This window comes from Balaenoptera physalus (assembly GCF_965194825.1).
Source record: "Balaenoptera physalus genome assembly, chromosome: 6".
Classification (NCBI taxonomy): domain Eukaryota; kingdom Metazoa; phylum Chordata; class Mammalia; order Artiodactyla; family Balaenopteridae; genus Balaenoptera; species Balaenoptera physalus.
The window spans coordinates 137,917,848-137,933,669 of NC_138885.1; the positions used below are offsets into that span (position 1 = coordinate 137,917,848).

The following is a 15,822-nucleotide window of genomic DNA, read 5'->3' on the forward strand; positions in this document are numbered from 1 at the left end:
ACGGTCCCTGACGGCCCACAGCTCCCTTTCCCGAGTCTCATTGGCTCTCCCGACACCAGGTGGCCGGACCCACCGTCCCCGCCGGAAGAAGTGCATTCTGGAGGCAGCGCGGCATGCTGGGACCTGTAGTTCGTGTCCCGACCTCGGCCGAGACTGCCTCTCTGGTCCCTTCAGCCTCAGGAGGCAGTCCCGACGCCCCGACCCGAACCACACCGGCCCGAGGACAAGACGCTGCCAGCCTCCCAGGTGTGAGTCTCGGCTGAGACACCTCCGAGCCCCCCGGCCCTGGAAAGAGCAGTGCAGCCAAGGCGACTAACCGGCTTCGCTGGAGCCTAGATCGAGAGCCACGCCCCCTGGGGGGCTGGGACTCTGGCGCGGACTTCCCAACGCTCAAGTGGGATTGGGCCGTTCTGTCATGTGGTCAGGGGCTACTCTCCTGGTTGGCTGCAGACTAGATCGACGGTTACCGGGGCGACGGAGCGGGCGGGCACCGGGGCCGGGTGGTACTGTGGGTCCAGCGGGGCTGGGGGGCCGGGCCGGAAGGGGGAGGTGCGAGGCAGGCGGGGCCGCGGCCGCTTCGCGCTCCCTCCGGGGCTGCGGGCCCCCTCGGCTGCGCTCGGCACCGGGGTGCGGACAGCAGATGGGACCTCGGGGTGCCCAAGATGAGGGCGCCGGCCAGGGAGCTCTTCCGGGACGCTGCCTTCCCGGCCTCGGACTCCTCGCTCTTCTCTAGCTTCTCCACGCCGCTGGCCCAGTTCCGGGAGGAAATCACGTGGAGGCGGCCCCAGGTGGGGCAGGGGGGCGCGCGGGTCTCACGGGTCTCGCGCCAGGCGTCCAGGCACTCCTTCCTGCAGGGGTGCGAGCGCGGCAGCCGGGGTTAGCCGGGGCTGGGTGCACGGCGGTCGGCAGGGTCTGCCGCCGCTGTCCTCCTGCGTGGGCTCCCAGGCCCCCTCCCCAGCCCACTTGGGGTGTGCTGGACCGGAGTTTACGGCCCCTACCTGCGAGAGCTCCATTCAATAGGAGATTCAAGGCACAGCGAGAGGGGCGTTTTAACAGACGCAAACTCAGCCCCACTTGAGTCTGCTTTGAAGAGCTTCTAGTCTGCATGGCTCTTCTGGCCACAGGCGGTCTCGTTCTGTTTCTCATGCTGTTCTGGAAGGGCCAGGCTGAGCCTACAAAGCAAAGCCGTTTTGCTCTGCACGTTCCTGTCTTGGACCTCGTGCACTTGCACTTTCAGATGTAATTATTTTAAGGTGGCAGTTTAGAGGGATGCTCTGGCCTAGTGCTATGCGGATATCCTTAGAAATGGTGTATCAGCCGAATAAGACTGTCCAAGGAACAGTCTCTCCCTGAGCATATGCAGTCTTAGTGGGGACATCTGCGTGCACCAGGCCTGGAAGAAGGCCAGACCTGGCTTTGGCTGTTGAGGTGCTTTCCATGGGCAACACTGAGAGGGCATGTTTGGCATGGAGGTGCCAAGGGCCAAAGAGCCTGATTGGCCATGCCAGTGGAATTTGGGTTAAAAAAATGTGGGGGTGGATTTTAGGGACAATGGGAGGCCATTAGAATGTTTTTAGTAGAGGAGTGATTCGATTTGATTTATGTTTTAAGAAGCTCACTCTTACTGCCAGGTGTGAAGTGGATGGTTGAGGCACGAATGCAGGTGGCCGTTGCAGTGGTCCTGAAGAAAGATGAAGGAGCTCAGATTAGTGTGACAGCCGTTGGGATGGGGCTTTGGAGTGGATGGATTTGAGAGATATTTTGGAGGGGGGATTGATAGGTCTTAGTGACCGATTGGAAACTAGAGCTGGGTTCATGGTGGTCAGGAAATGGGAAGAGAAACATATTTACATAACACTCATTATATGCCAGTAAAGGCTAGGTATTGTATGCACACAGAATTTATGCTCTTGATTTTATTTAGTCCACCAAATAATTCTATAAGGTTGTTACTTGTATCTCCATTTTACAGATCAGGAAACCAATGTTAAGTCAAAAGGTTGCCCAAGGTCTCAGAACTAAGAAGTGGCAGAGGTAGGTCTGAGACCCGAGTTTGTCTTAGTGACCGATTGGAAGTAGATGGTGAGGATGGAAGAGGGACCAAGAATGACTTCTAGATTTCTAGCCTGAGCACCTGGGGGGGATGATGGTCCCGGTTGATGTGCTGGGGAAACTGGGAGGTGGAGGAGAGCTAGGGGTGGAAATGTAGGCTTGGGTTGTGCTCTCACAGGTTGAAGTGGAGCTAACAGTAGGCAAGTGGGTATGAGAGTCGGGAGCTCAGGAAGACCTGGGCTAGATGCTCCACCTGGGAGCTGGGACTGTAACAGGTGGCTTACTGTCCAGGGTCTGGAAGGGTATCTCAGGAGAAAGTACGGGCAGAGAAGAAGAGGCGGCTTGGAACCGAGCCTTGAGGAACCGCAGGTGCCTTGACAGGTAGACTTGAGAAGTGGCAGGCAGTGAGGGGAAAGGACAGCCAGAAGCCCTTGGAATCATGGAAGCCAGGAGGGGGCTGCTGGGGCCGGGGGCAGCCACTGCTCTATGCTGCCGAGTGTTGGGAAAGACAAGGACAGAGGATGCCCGTTGGAGGTGACGACACGGAGGTGACATTGATAAAAGCGGTTTTGGGGGCATGGCTGGCTTAGAAGCAACGAGGTGTTGCAAGGAGCCGGAGGGAGGAAGTAGGGGCAGCAGCTCTTTCAAGAAGTCGGTCAGTGACGGGCCTAGAGGGGAAATAGTGCCCAGGGACAGTATCTTAGAGAAGAGGAGACATCCTCTCCCATGCCTTGTGCTGGTGGGATCCTGCCTGCAGAGAAGGAAGGAAGCGGGGATGGTGGGAGGGATCAGACACTGAGGGCAGGAACGGGGTCAGGTCAGGGGGCTTCTGATGGAGCGTCAGGTGAGGCCATCCGCTCAGAGGGGCGAGGGTGTTTTGAGAAGAGAAGGAGGAAGGAGAAGGGGTCAACTAGTCTGGGGTGTGGAAAATTGAGCCTTTTAGAGAAACAGTATAGAGGACCCACTTGAGACTTGCCTTTATGAATTTAAAGTGAGACCGTTTTCTAGACCAACATTGCACTGTTTTATGAAAGGGGGGGTAGGATTCATCCAGAGTTGGGAGTTTTGCCAATTAAGGAGGGTAGACAGAGACAGGGACCCCGGAATCTAAGTCGGATGCGATGATCTGAAGCCAGGAGGGGCTGGCGGATACTGGCTGCAAGAAGCCAGCTGCTTCCCGTCCCCTCTTAGGCAATGTGGATGACCAGAAAAGCTCCTCCCCAGCCCCTGTCACATAGATCCTGTGTTCTTAGTTTTAAAGCTAGCCACAGGCATGAAGTAATTCTGGACGATTTTCTTTATTTCAGGAAATCTGCGCCACGCCCCAGCTGTTTGCAGATCGCGCTCAGGAAGGGCAGGTGAAGCAAGGGCTGCTAGGGGACTGCTGGTTCCTGTGCGCCTGCGCCGCCCTGCAGAAGAGCCAGCACCTCCTGGACCAGGTGTCTGCCACAGTGCGCTTCCTCTCCGACCCTTGCTTCCTGTCTGCCCGCGTTGGAAGGAAGCAGGAGGCAGCCAAGCTCTTGCTCTGCGGGGCTCGGCCCTCGGGCCACGGGGGCTCCGAGGCGCAGACGCAGTGACCCCCTCCCGCAGGGACCAGCAGGGGTGCTTTCTGCCCTGCTCTGCCATCTCCTGAGCCCTGGGTCAGGCAGGCATTTGGAATAAAAAGACAAACATGCCAGCCCAGGGTAGGAAAGGGTTGGCTGAGAGGTCCTATGCTGCTTTGGAGTAAGCTTCCTAGCTAGTTGCGGTTGCTTTTTTTTTTTTAACAGGTTTTGAATATAGATTGGCAAAAGGTGATTAAAACTGTTTCCAATGCTAAGCAGGTACCACAGTTATAGAAAGCCTGTCAGACTCCTTCCCCAGGAACCCTCACGGCCTCGCTAAGTGTCACCGATACAGGCAACAGCGTTGATGGTGGTGACCCCTTTCCGAGCCGCTCCCACGTCCCAGGCCCTGCGCTAAGCCCACCCCAGTTGCTGGCTTTCATTCTCACAGGCCTTGCTGGCTTTGACCCTTTCTTACAAACGAGGGCACTAAAACCATTGTCATGTTCCCAGTTAGTAAGGGGCAGAGCCAGGCCCAGACGAGGCCATCTGGGTCCAGATCCCATCCTGTCTCTCAGCATTAGGCCAGAATCACAAACCCAGCAATGAAGAGCGGGCCGGGCACTGTCAGAGTTTCTGAGGTCCCAGGCTCCAGCCAGGGGGTCGCTGTGCCTATGGTGACCTGCCACCAGCTGCTCTGTCGAGAACTGGGTCACTCGGGCCTATAAAAGTCACATTTGTTTTGGATTCAGGTCGCGTGTTGATTGGGGACACTAGGACATAGTGGTTGACTTTGACCTCTGGGAGACAGCCGGCTCCCTCAGTGTGGCCCTAGCCTCTTTTACTGAAAGGTCTGTTAGTCTTCTGCCCAGTGAGCGGGTTTTGCACTAGCACTGCCAGCCAGGCGTCGGGGGAGGTGGAATCCTTTGCGCGACGGGAGGGTACCGTTGAGCACGGTCACGCTCTGCTCGGGATGCTGGGAGCGCGCCGCGTGGTGGCTTCTCTCACCGTCTCCTTTTGCCTCTCCCCACGCGCGGCAGGTCTTTCCTCCGGGACAGCCGAGCTGGCTCGACCAGACGTACCGCGGCTCCTTCACCTGTCGAGTTTGGCAGTTTGGACGCTGGGTGGAGGTGACCATAGATGACCGTCTGCCTTGTCTTGCAGGGAGACTCTGCTTCTCCCGGTGCCAGAGGGAGGATGTGTTCTGGCTTCCCTTACTGGAGAAGGTCTACGCCAAGTACGCACGCTGGGGGCGGAGGGGCCGGGCCAGGCGGGCTGGGGGCCCGGGAAGCACATCTGCTCGCCCTGGGCTGCAGCGTCCTTGTCAGCAGCGAGGGCCTGGTGGCCAGCCCTGGGTGGGGCGACCCGTCCAGAGACAGAAACTCTGAGACTTGGCCTGTGGTTTGCTCTCCCCTCTGCCCACTCCCTCTTTCCCTGCCCTCGTTTCAAAGTCGGGCATGAAGGCCTCGCCTCCAGAAAGAGGGTGTGTGTCTTCCTCTCTCTTTCCTCAAACCCAAGCGAGAGAAATGTCTCCGTCTATCTGTGTCACCACTGGGGACAGGCGGCCTCTGTGCAGGTTGCTGGGAAGGAATGAGGCCGCCGAGGTACCATGCTCGTTTATCGTAGTCCCGAGGCCGAGGACTTGCTCCCCCAGTGTGCCGATGGCCGTGCTGAAGGGCGCTGGGCCGGTAGGCAGGCCTCCGCGGTGGGAGTGAGCCCTCCACTGCTGCCGCTGGCGGGGCCGAGGGCCTCGATCACGACACGCAGGAGTGGGAGCGCACAGCCTCTGTGCCCACCTCCCGCTGGTGCCCCACAGGGGCAGAGGCAGCAGGGCACTGCGGGGCGCTGTCCCTTATGGCCTTGGAGGCGAGCTTGTGTCTGCACTTGGTGAGGACAGGGTGGGAGGGAAAGAGGGGAGGAAAGCGAGGCGATTGAGGTGGGTAGAAGGCAGACCACAGGGGGCAGGAGAGGGGCAGGGGGCCTGATGCCGGAGCCTCACGCCCTCCTGGCTGTCTCCCCAGGATCTACGGGTCCTATGAGCACCTGTGGGCGGGACAGGTGGCTGACGCCCTGGTGGACCTCACTGGTGGCCTGGCCGAAAGGTGGAACCTGAAGGACATGGCAGGAACCAGCGGCCAGCAGGACAGGCCGAGGGGCGCGGAATGTAGGACTTGTCGGCAGCTGCTCAGCCTGAAGGACCGCTGTCTGCTGAGCTGCTCGGTGCTCAGCCCCAGAACAGGTAGGGCGGGAGCGGGCGGCGGCACGGCAGGCCTGCGCACCTGGGCCCTCTCGGCCTCCTGTACGGAGCTTTTTACTGTGGTCCTATATGGACTAAGTGGAAAGCAGAACCTTCGGAACTGGTGTCTGTCTGGGTGTGTGACCTTCCCTACTGACCGTCCCTCTCTGGAGGGAAGTGTCCCCTTTCCGCTTGACCAGGGCTTACCCCTATGGGGAGACAGGAGCCTGTATTGGGGTCAGTGGGAACCAGGTGGTGGCACCATCTCTGGCCCAGGTGGTAACCTGGCAAAATCGACACTCAGGTTTTCACTTTAGTAATATACCTGCTCATTGAAAGAAATCCGTTGAAAGAAAAAAACCACTCAGATTTGACTACTTTGGACTTTTTAGTCCCCTTTCTCAGTTTTTTTTTTCCAAAAAGATGTATACGTTTTGTATTCTATATGATATACCATTCTCTGTGTTGCTGTGTACACTTGGCAACGTCTTATTGTATTAGTGTATCTGCTGTGCTCTTAATCTTTCCCTTGATGTTGGATATTTAAGGCCTTTCCCATTTTATGCTATTATAAATAACATTGCAGTGGACATCTTTATGCACAATTGTTTTCATATTTAGGATTATTTTCATAACGGGATTTTTGTCCGAAGAATAAGAACATCAAAATAAACTGCCACGTGTTGACCGTTACGCTGCGCGGCACGTGCGTGAGGGTTAGCACAACCCCGGTCTGGTTTCCCCACCTGCAGACCTCAGGATGGGGGTGGGGAAGCACACTTTGGGGGTGAGGGGGGCCCACAGAGTGCTGTGCTGGGGCGCCGCGCGAGACACGGCCTCAGAGGGTGGCCTGTAGAGCATCAGCTGCCCCCAGGGTGGGGTATGGCTAATTCTAGGCACGTCAGGCTTTGGGGGAACCCCCAGGCAAAGATGGAGAGCAGCTGGAGCCCACCGAAGTGGCAGGGGTCTGGGGACGTGGGCGGGAGACCCAGAGTGGTGGCTCCAGTGCCTTTCTAAGCAAAGCCCTTAAAGACATTCCAGGAGTTTCTTCTCCCGTCTGGACCGCCCCCCGCCCCCCCACCGGTCTCTGCTTGGCCCCTCCACTTCTGCGCCTGTCTGTCCCAAGGCCTCTGGCCAGGTGGAGGGTCTCCCACGGGCCTCCAGCTCTCCCCACCGGTTTCTGCTCAGACACTACCTGACGCCCCTGACACCCTAGCGGGCCTCGCCGAGAGCAGGTTTCGCTAGTTTCTGGCGTCACAGACCCGCCCGTGACGGTGCTGGGAGCAGCCCTTTTGAGAACCTCCCTCATCATCCTCAGCGAGGACCGCGGCCCAGAGAAGGGAATGACTTGCCAGTCCTGGTGGCAGCCGAGCCAGAGTCTAAACCCAGGTCCTTCACTGTGACTCACGCTGCATAAGGCCACCCCTGAGCTGACTTGTCTGCAGCCGTCAGGAAAGGAGCCCCTGGTGGCCCGCGGGGACCCGGGTGCCTGTGCAGCCGCAGTTGGGTGGGCTGGGGCATCCCAGGGAAGGAGGCGGACCTGTGCGTCTGCGCGGTTTGGGGACTTGCTGGCTGTTCCTCACCCAGGTACCAGGGCGCTGGGGGAGTTTCACGCTTTCATCGTCGCGGATCTGCAAGAGCTCCGGGGTCGGGCTGGTCAGAGCATCCTGCTGCTGCGGATTCAGAACCCCTGGGGCCGGCGGTGCTGGCAGGGTCCCTGGAGAGAGGGGTGAGTGCGGGCCAGGGTGCGCTCTGGGTCATCGTGCCGGTCTTGGGGGGGGAGGGGTGCGGGGCCCGAGGGGCCGCCCAGAGCCGCCTCGACGGCGTGCGCGCCTGGTGTCCAAGGTCCGGGCCGTGGTCAGGACAGGGTTTGGTTGCTCTCCTGCTCGTGGGCCACCGTGCTCTGTGCTCGGCCCCAGATGGCCTGTTGAGGCCGGCTTAGTGCTGGGCCCTGTGACCCAGGCGAGCCGGGGCGGTCGGGGCCTGTCCTGAGGGCACCCACGGACTGGTGGATGCCCTGCCGGGCTGCGGGTGACAGAGACCCACGGGACGCCTGCACCCAGACCTCAGCTCAGCTTCGAGACCGGGACCGGGGCCGCTCCCCTTCGCCGGCCCAGGGTCACAGAGCGGGACCAGCACCCCACCCCGCCCCCGTCATCCACCCAGCCCGGCAAGGGCACCTCCTGCCCTGCTGCCTGGGCACTGCTGTCGCTCTCAGGCGGGAGGCCTCGGCTGAAGGGAGGTTCCTTCCAGGGGTGAAGGGTGGAGCCGGGTGGAGTCGGCGGCCCAGTCTGAGCTGCTGTCGCAGCTGCAGGAGGGGGAGTTCTGGGTGGAGGAGGACGAGTTTCTGCGGGAGTTTGACGAGGTCACCATTGGCTTCCCCATCACGGAGGCTGGCCACCTGCAGAGCCTCTACTCAGGTAAGGGAGGCCTGCGCCCCGGGGGAGGCCTCGTGGGGACGCGGTGGCCCGGACGGACTGGCCCCTGAAGTCAGGCACCGCGTCCCACCGCCGGGCGCCTGGGCACCCCTCTTGCCCCTTGGCTTCTCTTCAGGGCGGAGCAACGGTCACATCCCCCCCTGCCCTGGGGGGACAGGTGGCGGGGTGGGGGCCCCCTGCCAGTGCAGGGGGCGTGAGGAGGACCCTGTCCCTGCGGCTGACGTGGGGGTCCCCGCCCAGGAAGGGCACTGTGCCACACTCAGGCGCTGCCCGGGGCCTGGGTCAAGGGCCAGTCGGCGGGAGGCTGCCGGAACAACAGCGGCTTCCCCAGCAACCCCAAGTTCTGGCTGCGGGTCTGCGAACCCAGTGAGGTATACGTGGCCGTCCTGCAGAGACCGCAGCTGCGCACGGCGGGCCACCCAGGCAGGGACTACCAGGCCGTGGGCCTGCACCTCTGGAAGGTAACCCGCCCGGGCCCAGCACCACGCTCTGTGGGATGCAGGCACAGGGATGAGGAGGCGTGAGCCCCAGGAGCCCCCGACGTGCCCCTCGCCCCCCCGGCTGTCCTCCCACAGACCCCGCTCAGATCTGAGTCCACAGGACTCACCTCCCTCCCCTGGCCCAGGGTGCGCCCTTTGGCCAAAGGCAAGCTACACAGAGGCAGCCGTTAGCAGAGCTGGCAGAGGTGTTAGGAGAGCTGCGGGGGGCGGCCCGGGACCTCCCTCAGTCCCCTCCCTGCAAAACGGGCATGGGGTCGTTGAGCTCCCGTGGGTTGTCTGAGGGTCTGAGGGTAGGTCTGTGGCTCCCGATGGAGACCCCTGTCCTGCTCTCCGAGGGGACGGGAGGGCGGCCGACAGGACCGCGCTGCCCGTTGGCTTGCCCAGTCGCTTGGTGTTTAACCCTGTATGTGCTGACGGGGTCTGACAGCTCACATCGCACTGTTCCCCGTCCCTGTGCGGCCACGGCCTGCCTGGCGTTCCTTTCCTCTTGCAGAAACTGCTGGCAAGCCGTTTGCCTGGCAGTCCCCAGGTTGCATCAGCCACCTGCCTTTGCGGGCGCGGCCCTGTCTAGATTTGTCTCTTTCCTCCCAGAGCAGGAGGACTTGCAGGCTCCCGTGTGGGACGGAGCCGCTGACCCCAGGGCTGAGGGGAAGGCCCGGGTTCACCGGGGATGGCGGGGGGGGACCCGTAGGCCTGGGTGCTTCGAGGGGGGCCCTTCTGTGACGGGTGCACGTGGGCCTCCCCTGCAGGTGGAGAAGCGGCGGGTCAGCCTGCCCAGGGCCCTGTCCGCGCCCCCCGTGGCGGGCACCGCGTGCCACGCGTACGACCGCGAGGTCCACCTGCGCTGTGAGCTTCCCCCGGGCTACTACCTGGCCGTGCCCAGCACCTTCCTGAAGGACGTGCCAGGGCAGTTCCTGCTCCGGGTCTTCTCCAGCGGGAGAGTCTCCCTCAGGTGAGGGCGGCGGGCGGGCCAGGGACTGGGGCAGGGCCGCGTGCGATCGCGCCACGGCCGCCTCCTGTGCTTGTCTCCCCGGCAGCGCCATCCAGCCGGCAGCCCAGAGCGCTGCCCCCAGGGAGGCCCTGCCCGTGGGCGAGTGGGAGACCGTGAGGCTGCGGGGCTCCTGGAGGGTCGGCCGGACGGCGGGGGGCAGCCGGAACTTTGCCTCCTACCCCACCAACCCCCGCTTCCCCTTCTCGGTGCCGGAGGGCGCGGGCCCCCGCTGCGTCCGCATCACCCTGCGCCAGCACAGCCGTGACCACGAGGGCCTCCCCATCGGCTTCCACGTCTTCCAGGCAGGCGCCCCTGCTCCCGGGCGTCCGGGTGGGGTGAGCCGGGGTCGGGGCGAGAGGCCCCCTGGGGTCTGTCCGCGTCATCCAGTCACACGCAAGACTCATTTCTAGGTTTCCTAAAGTCCGTAGCTCACTGGGGGTCACAGCTCAGCTCAGGCAGCCCCTCGTCCCCTCGCCCGGGCTCAGAACAACTGGACACTTGTGTCCTGAGCTGCCCCCAGCACTGCACCTCCAGCCAGGAGGCCCGAGAGGGCGCAGAGGACGCCGTTGTCCAGCAGGAGCCGCCCTGAAGCCGCATGAATCCTCCCCGCCCCAAACCCCGTGCCTGAGTCTGGAACCAGCGAGGGCCTGGGCTTGTGGGGACCAATAGGAAAGGGAGGGAGGGGAGGCCCACACCCGCTGAGACGCGATGGACGGTCGCGCCACCGAGTGAGGGTCTTCAGATCAGAAAGAAAAGACAGAGCTGGGGGTGAGGAGCTGAGAGCAAGGCCAAGGGGCGGGGCCGAGTCCCAGGCAGTAGGAGGGTGGGGTGGCCTTCGGGAACTCGGGAAAGTGTGCCGGTTGTCCCCGCAGAGGAGAGGCTGCCCCCCGGGGTCATGGGGGCCTGGAGCTCTGCCCACGGGTGGCCGGAGACTGTGGAGGCCAGGCGAGGGCCAGGGGCTCACAAACGCCGCCCCGAGCGCCTTCCCCGGCCTCGGCCCGCCCTCCCCCGGCCTCGGTCCGCCCTTCCCCGGCCTCGGTCCGCCCTCCCCCGGCCTCGGTCCGCCCTTCCCCTCCCGCCCTCGGTCGGCCCTCCCCCGCCCTCGGTCGGCCCTCCCCCGCCCTCGGTCCGCCCTTCCCCTCCCGCCCTCGGTCCGCCCTCCCCCGCCCTCGGTCCGCCCTTCCCCTCCCGCCCTCGGTCCGCCCTTCCCCTCCCGCCCTCGGTCCGCCCTCCCCCGGCCTCGGTCCGCCCTCCCCCGCCCTCGGTCTGCCCTTCCCCTCCCGGCTCGTGAGCAGGGTGCACCTAGCGGACCTCTGGCTGGAGGAAGCCGGGAGGTGAAGTGCCAGAGGTCAGAGGTCGCAAACCCAGATCCCGTGGTGACGGTGTGGCTCCCCTGCTCCTTCTGGGGACCCCGCTTCAAGATGGGCTTGGGCAGTGGCAGGTGCCCGAGGAGGGCATGGGCTGGAGGATGGCCCGGAGCTGTGCCATCAGGGGCCCGTCGTGGGGCTGGGCACGCTTAGCCTGCGGTACACACGACGTGGGGGAGGGGAGGGTCGGCTCCTCTCTGAGAAGGTTCTGTGCCCTCAGGATCCCAACGGCTGAGGACACGCTCTGGAGCCTCGCTCCACCGCAGGCCACCCCCGGGGTACCCCCCTGGCGCTTCGAAAAAAGTGCCGGTGCTGGGGCCAAAGAGATGAGTCCCAGGGCAGGGGCTTGCGCAGTGGGGGCCTCCTGGTGCCCTGGGTCTTAATTCCCCCACCTAGCTCCTCCCAGCGGCCACCCGGAAGGCTGGGCTGTGCCCTGGGACACGAGGTGCCCTGGTCTCTTCCCCTGAGAGCCCCAGGCAGAGCTTCTCGGGGCCCAGAAGCTGGGGCTGCAGTGACAGCCCCTGGAGGACGTGAGGGCGGGTCTTCTGCTGGTCCCCAGGCTGGGGCCCTCGGGTGGTGGGGCCCCGGTGAGTGGCGAGTCCAGCTTTGGGGGCCTGGCACGTGTGACGGGGTCCAAGCAGACTGCACCGGGCTGCTCCCAACCCAGGGCAGTGCTGCCGGGAAGGGAGCGAGGCCAAGGCTGAGACAGGGGACTTGCCTTCGCCGTCCTGGCGGGCACAGCCGATTTGGTCCGCCCACGGGCAGGCCGCCCGGTCTGAGCCCGGGCCTCCCCCAGGTCCCGGCGGACGGCGGGGGCCAGGATGCGCCCTCCTTGCTGCTCCAGGAGCCTCTGCTGAGCTGTGTACCGCACTGCTACGCCCAGGAGGTCAGCCGGCTCTGCCACCTGTCCCAGGGGACCTATTGGATCGTGCCCTCCACCTACCTGCCGGACGCAGAGGGGGCCTTCACAGTGACCGTGGAGACCAGAATAGACAGGTGGGGCGCCGGGGCCGCGTGTGTGTGTGTGTGTCGGTCGGGGGGCCGTGGTCCTCAGCATCTTAGCGCCCCTGGTTCTCTCCCGCCTGCCCCACACACCCCAGCTCTCACTGTCCTGGCGGAGCCCAGAGGCCTGTGGGAGGAGAGTGCGCCGTCCAGGGAGCAGACGGGCCTGGAGTGTGTCTGCCTCTCCAAGTGCACGGGGAGGGACCCAGTGGGGTGACCGCGGTGTCTTCTCCCACAGGCGCTCCATTCACAGCCAGGAGATGCTGGGGCAGCTCCTCAAGGAGGTACGTATGGGGCCTGGGAGGGCCCCGCTCACTCTGCTTTGGGACCTCCTCGTGCCCTGGGTCGTAATTCCCCCACCTAGCTCCTCCCAGCGGCCACCCTGAAGGCTGGGCTGTGCCCTGGGACACGAGGTGCCCTGGTCTCTTCCCCTGAGAGCCCCAGGCAGAGCTTCTCAGGGCCCAGAAGCTGGGGCTGCCGTGACAGCCCCTGGAGGACATGAGAGCCGGCCTTCACCCCGCCAACCGGGGCAGTGCCGCCAGCCCTCGCCATCTCCTCCCGCAGGCCTCCTTCGTGGCAGTGATGAAAGCCTAACCGGGTGACCCTGCGTGTCGGCTCCGGTGACTGGGGGTCTGAGGGGCTCCCAGTGGCCCACACGCCAGTGCCGCGGCGGCCGGGCCTGAGCGGGACCTGGCAAAGAGCCCCCATCCCGGCAGGTGCTGCGGGAAGGGCAAGAAAAACTCAGGGTGGGCACCTTCGTTCCACGCCGCTGAGCTGACAGAGCCTCCCTGAAATCCTCCACGCCCTGTCTCCTTGGCCCCGGAGAGAGGCCTTACGGCGCATCGGGACAGATCTTGTTTAAAACTATTTATTAGAAACGTTTTTAGGATGTAACTTTATAAATAAACATTAGCACTGAGCAGCTTCCAGCTGGGTCCTGGTTCAGGTAGCCAGCGGCTTCATTGGCTGTCACTGGGGGAGCAGGTGAGGGGCTCCCGCCCGGCTGCTGAGATACGGGGGGGTGACCAGGTGGCCCAAGAGGGGCAGGGCTGGTGTAGGGAAGGAGGAGGTGGGTAGTGAGAAGAGAAAATTGGAGGGGCGGCACATGGCAGTCCGCAAGTGGCCGAAGCAGCACGGTGCCATCGACTCCCCATCCACGCTGGGCCCCCCACCTGGCTGCCTTCTAGTCATCTGGTCTACCAGCCGACGGGCTCTGGTGTGAATGCTGCCGCCAGTGCCCAGCGGCCTCCTGCTTCCTTCTAGGAGGTGTGGGATGAGGTCCTCTGCTCTTGACTTGGGAGGGGATAGCCCGCAGGCCTCTGACCCCGGGACCCCTCAACCCCTAACCATTTCTGGTGCCCCAATCTTGGCCTGGTTGTCTCCTGCCCCATCTTGCTCCTCTGACTTCAACACCTTGTCATCACCATGATCGGGGCGTCTAGCCAGTTGGGTCTCTTTGTCCTGTATTACAACATAGTTTCTTGGAAAGAACTGCCAGTGCCTATTCCATTCCGCGAAAACGTGGGCTGTTCCTCATCTTCCTGACTTGCTCCGTCCCGGAGCACTGCTGTGCCTGACGCTGCCCTCGGGGAGCAGGAGTTGTCCTGGGAAACCCGAGTTCTGAGTCAAATGGAGCTAGGATGGGGCCACCACCCCCGATGGGACCACCCCTGCGTCTTCGGGGACTCAAGGGGGGTCCCAGTCTCCACCCTCCCCCGAGGTACCGTTTGTGATTTGTTGTCTGGGGCGGGTGATGGTTTCAGTCTCGCCCTTGGCCTTCCTGACGGGCGCTTCTGACCCCAGAGAGGGTGTTGGTCATTTGCACGTGTGAATCCCAGCTACATGCTTGGAGACCAGGAAGTGACGCCATCGCCCGCTGGGAGCCCGTCCTGGCAAGATTCCACTGTCAACAGCCTCCTGTGTCCCACCCTGGCAGGGCCCATGAGGATGCGCCAGAGGTCAGTGTCAGCTCAGGACCTGAATGCCCAGTGGTTCTCAAGTGTCTGGACGTCCCCTCCCTCTCCCTGAGCACAGCCAAGGAGTAGAGGGCCTAAGGGCCAGGTGGGTGGGGGCATCTGGGGGAGTCTGCTGTGCACACTTGCTGTTGGGGGCGGGTCCTTCCTCTTGGAGCCCGGCCACCTCTGCAGTCAGTGGGCCCAGGCCTGGCTCTCTCTGCCCTGCAGCTGGAGCTTCTTCATGAGTGACCAGAGGCGGCCTCACACCTGGCCCCCAGCCACCTGCCCTGTCACCCTGCTGTCAGTGTATCTCAAACCCCCGGACGGGACGAGACCACCACCTGTGCCACCAGAGGCAGGCCCCTGTCGCCAGGCACAGTGGGTGATCCAGCTCCAAACCCCACGGTATCAACTCTTCTTGCACCTCGGAGGCCAACACAAAAACAAGTTTGGGGTGCAGGATGTTTATAAGGGAAGGAGGGGAGGTCTGACACGTGCATCCAGAGTCCCACATGGGGCTTAAATGCAGGGTGTTTACACCCCGCCTGGCTCAGTCTCCCCGGCAGGTTACCCCTTGGGTGTTCTTAGAAGAGGCAGCAGAGCTTCGTGTGAGGGCACAGAAGGTGGCTCTCGCAAGCCAGGACGGGGACCTCCGCCAGGAACCAAATTGGCCAGTGCCTTGACCTTGGACTTCCAGCTTCCAGAATTGGGAGAAATCAATGTCTGTGGTTAAGCCTCCGAGCCTGCGGTGTTTTGTCCTGGCAGCGACTGAGACAGGCTGCTCCTGATTCTTGAGCCGTGGCCGCAGGCTTCCCTGGAGTGGACTTTCTCTCTAAGTCTCCACAGGGTGCGTGTGCTCTCTGCAGCTGCCACTGCCTTGAAGAGCCCTGTCCCGAGATTGGCTGGGGGGGGGGGGGATGGGTGCCTCCAGACCCACACGTCCCTGCCCAGCCTCGAAGCCCTTCTGTACTTGGCCAGCTCACCCGATGGCCCCGCCTGGACAACCAGTGTCACTGCCAGCCAGCTGTGTGCCGGACACCTCTCCCTCGGGCCAGCCTGGGGCTCCCTGCTCCACCAGGGCGGTCTGGGGAGGCCTCCGGGGGGCGCACTCGAGCTGGGCCACTGCGTCTCAACTCTTGTCATCCACTGATCCCCTTCCCTTCCCCACTTGCTTCACTTCGAGGCACTTCATTTACATGAAAATAGAGAAAGTCAGTGCACTGTCTCACCCCCGTGAGGGTTCAGACGGGGGCCCTGCGGAGCGCCACCCTTCCAAAGGGGCCTGAAAAGTAAAATGCTGCCAACTGCCCCAACACCATCGGCCTCCCACCCTGGGCAAGGCGCCAGGACTCCCAGAACCCCAGAAGGCACGGGTGGGCCTTCCCAGGGCAGAGGGCGGGACGCTGCCGGCTTCTCCCCAGGAGCCCGTGGGGTGACTCACGGTTCCCCTCGGCCAGACACCCTCGCTGTGCCCGTCTGGGGAGAGTCCTGGTCCCTCGCTGGGCGAGGGCCCCATCTGGGTCCCATGGCGGGGTCGTTTGAAGGCCAGGACCGCGGCCGCTGCAGATGGGAAGGCGCCCACCACCTGGGCTTCTAGGCCACAGCTGGCGCAGCGGGCGCTGGCCTCGTTTACTGAGCCAGAGGAAGCAGAGTCTGGGCACTGAGAGGCAGGGTGCCGTCGGGGGTGGCCTCCGTGCCCCAAGCCCCAGGCCCCCTCCTGCCATCAGCCCCCCGCTT

The 15,822-nt window shown here is 63.2% G+C and overlaps 1 protein-coding gene across 5 annotated transcripts; it reads left to right on the top strand.

Annotated features, from left to right (window-relative positions):
- The first annotated feature begins 507 nt into the window (after positions 1 to 507).
- On the top strand, positions 508 to 13,049 carry CAPN10 (calpain 10). 5 transcript variants are annotated; one of them, XM_082466319.1, is made up of 12 exons: positions 508 to 788; positions 3,360 to 3,503; positions 4,637 to 4,833; positions 5,618 to 5,835; positions 7,420 to 7,561; positions 8,086 to 8,252; positions 8,511 to 8,731; positions 9,520 to 9,722; positions 9,808 to 10,096; positions 11,925 to 12,124; positions 12,369 to 12,414; positions 12,695 to 13,049. In XM_082466319.1, exons 1-12 carry the CDS (start codon positions 663 to 665, stop codon positions 12,722 to 12,724), a joined length of 1,983 nt encoding a protein of 660 aa, XP_082322445.1. In that variant the 5' UTR covers positions 508 to 662; the 3' UTR covers positions 12,725 to 13,049. The 5 variants fall into 5 exon arrangements, 4 of the variants coding, with proteins under 4 accessions (XP_082322445.1, XP_082322446.1, XP_082322448.1 ...); XM_082466320.1 differs by having other exon boundaries at positions 9,808 to 10,063; XM_082466322.1 differs by having other exon boundaries at positions 3,360 to 3,491.
- Positions 13,050 to 15,822: the final 2,773 nt, after the last annotated feature.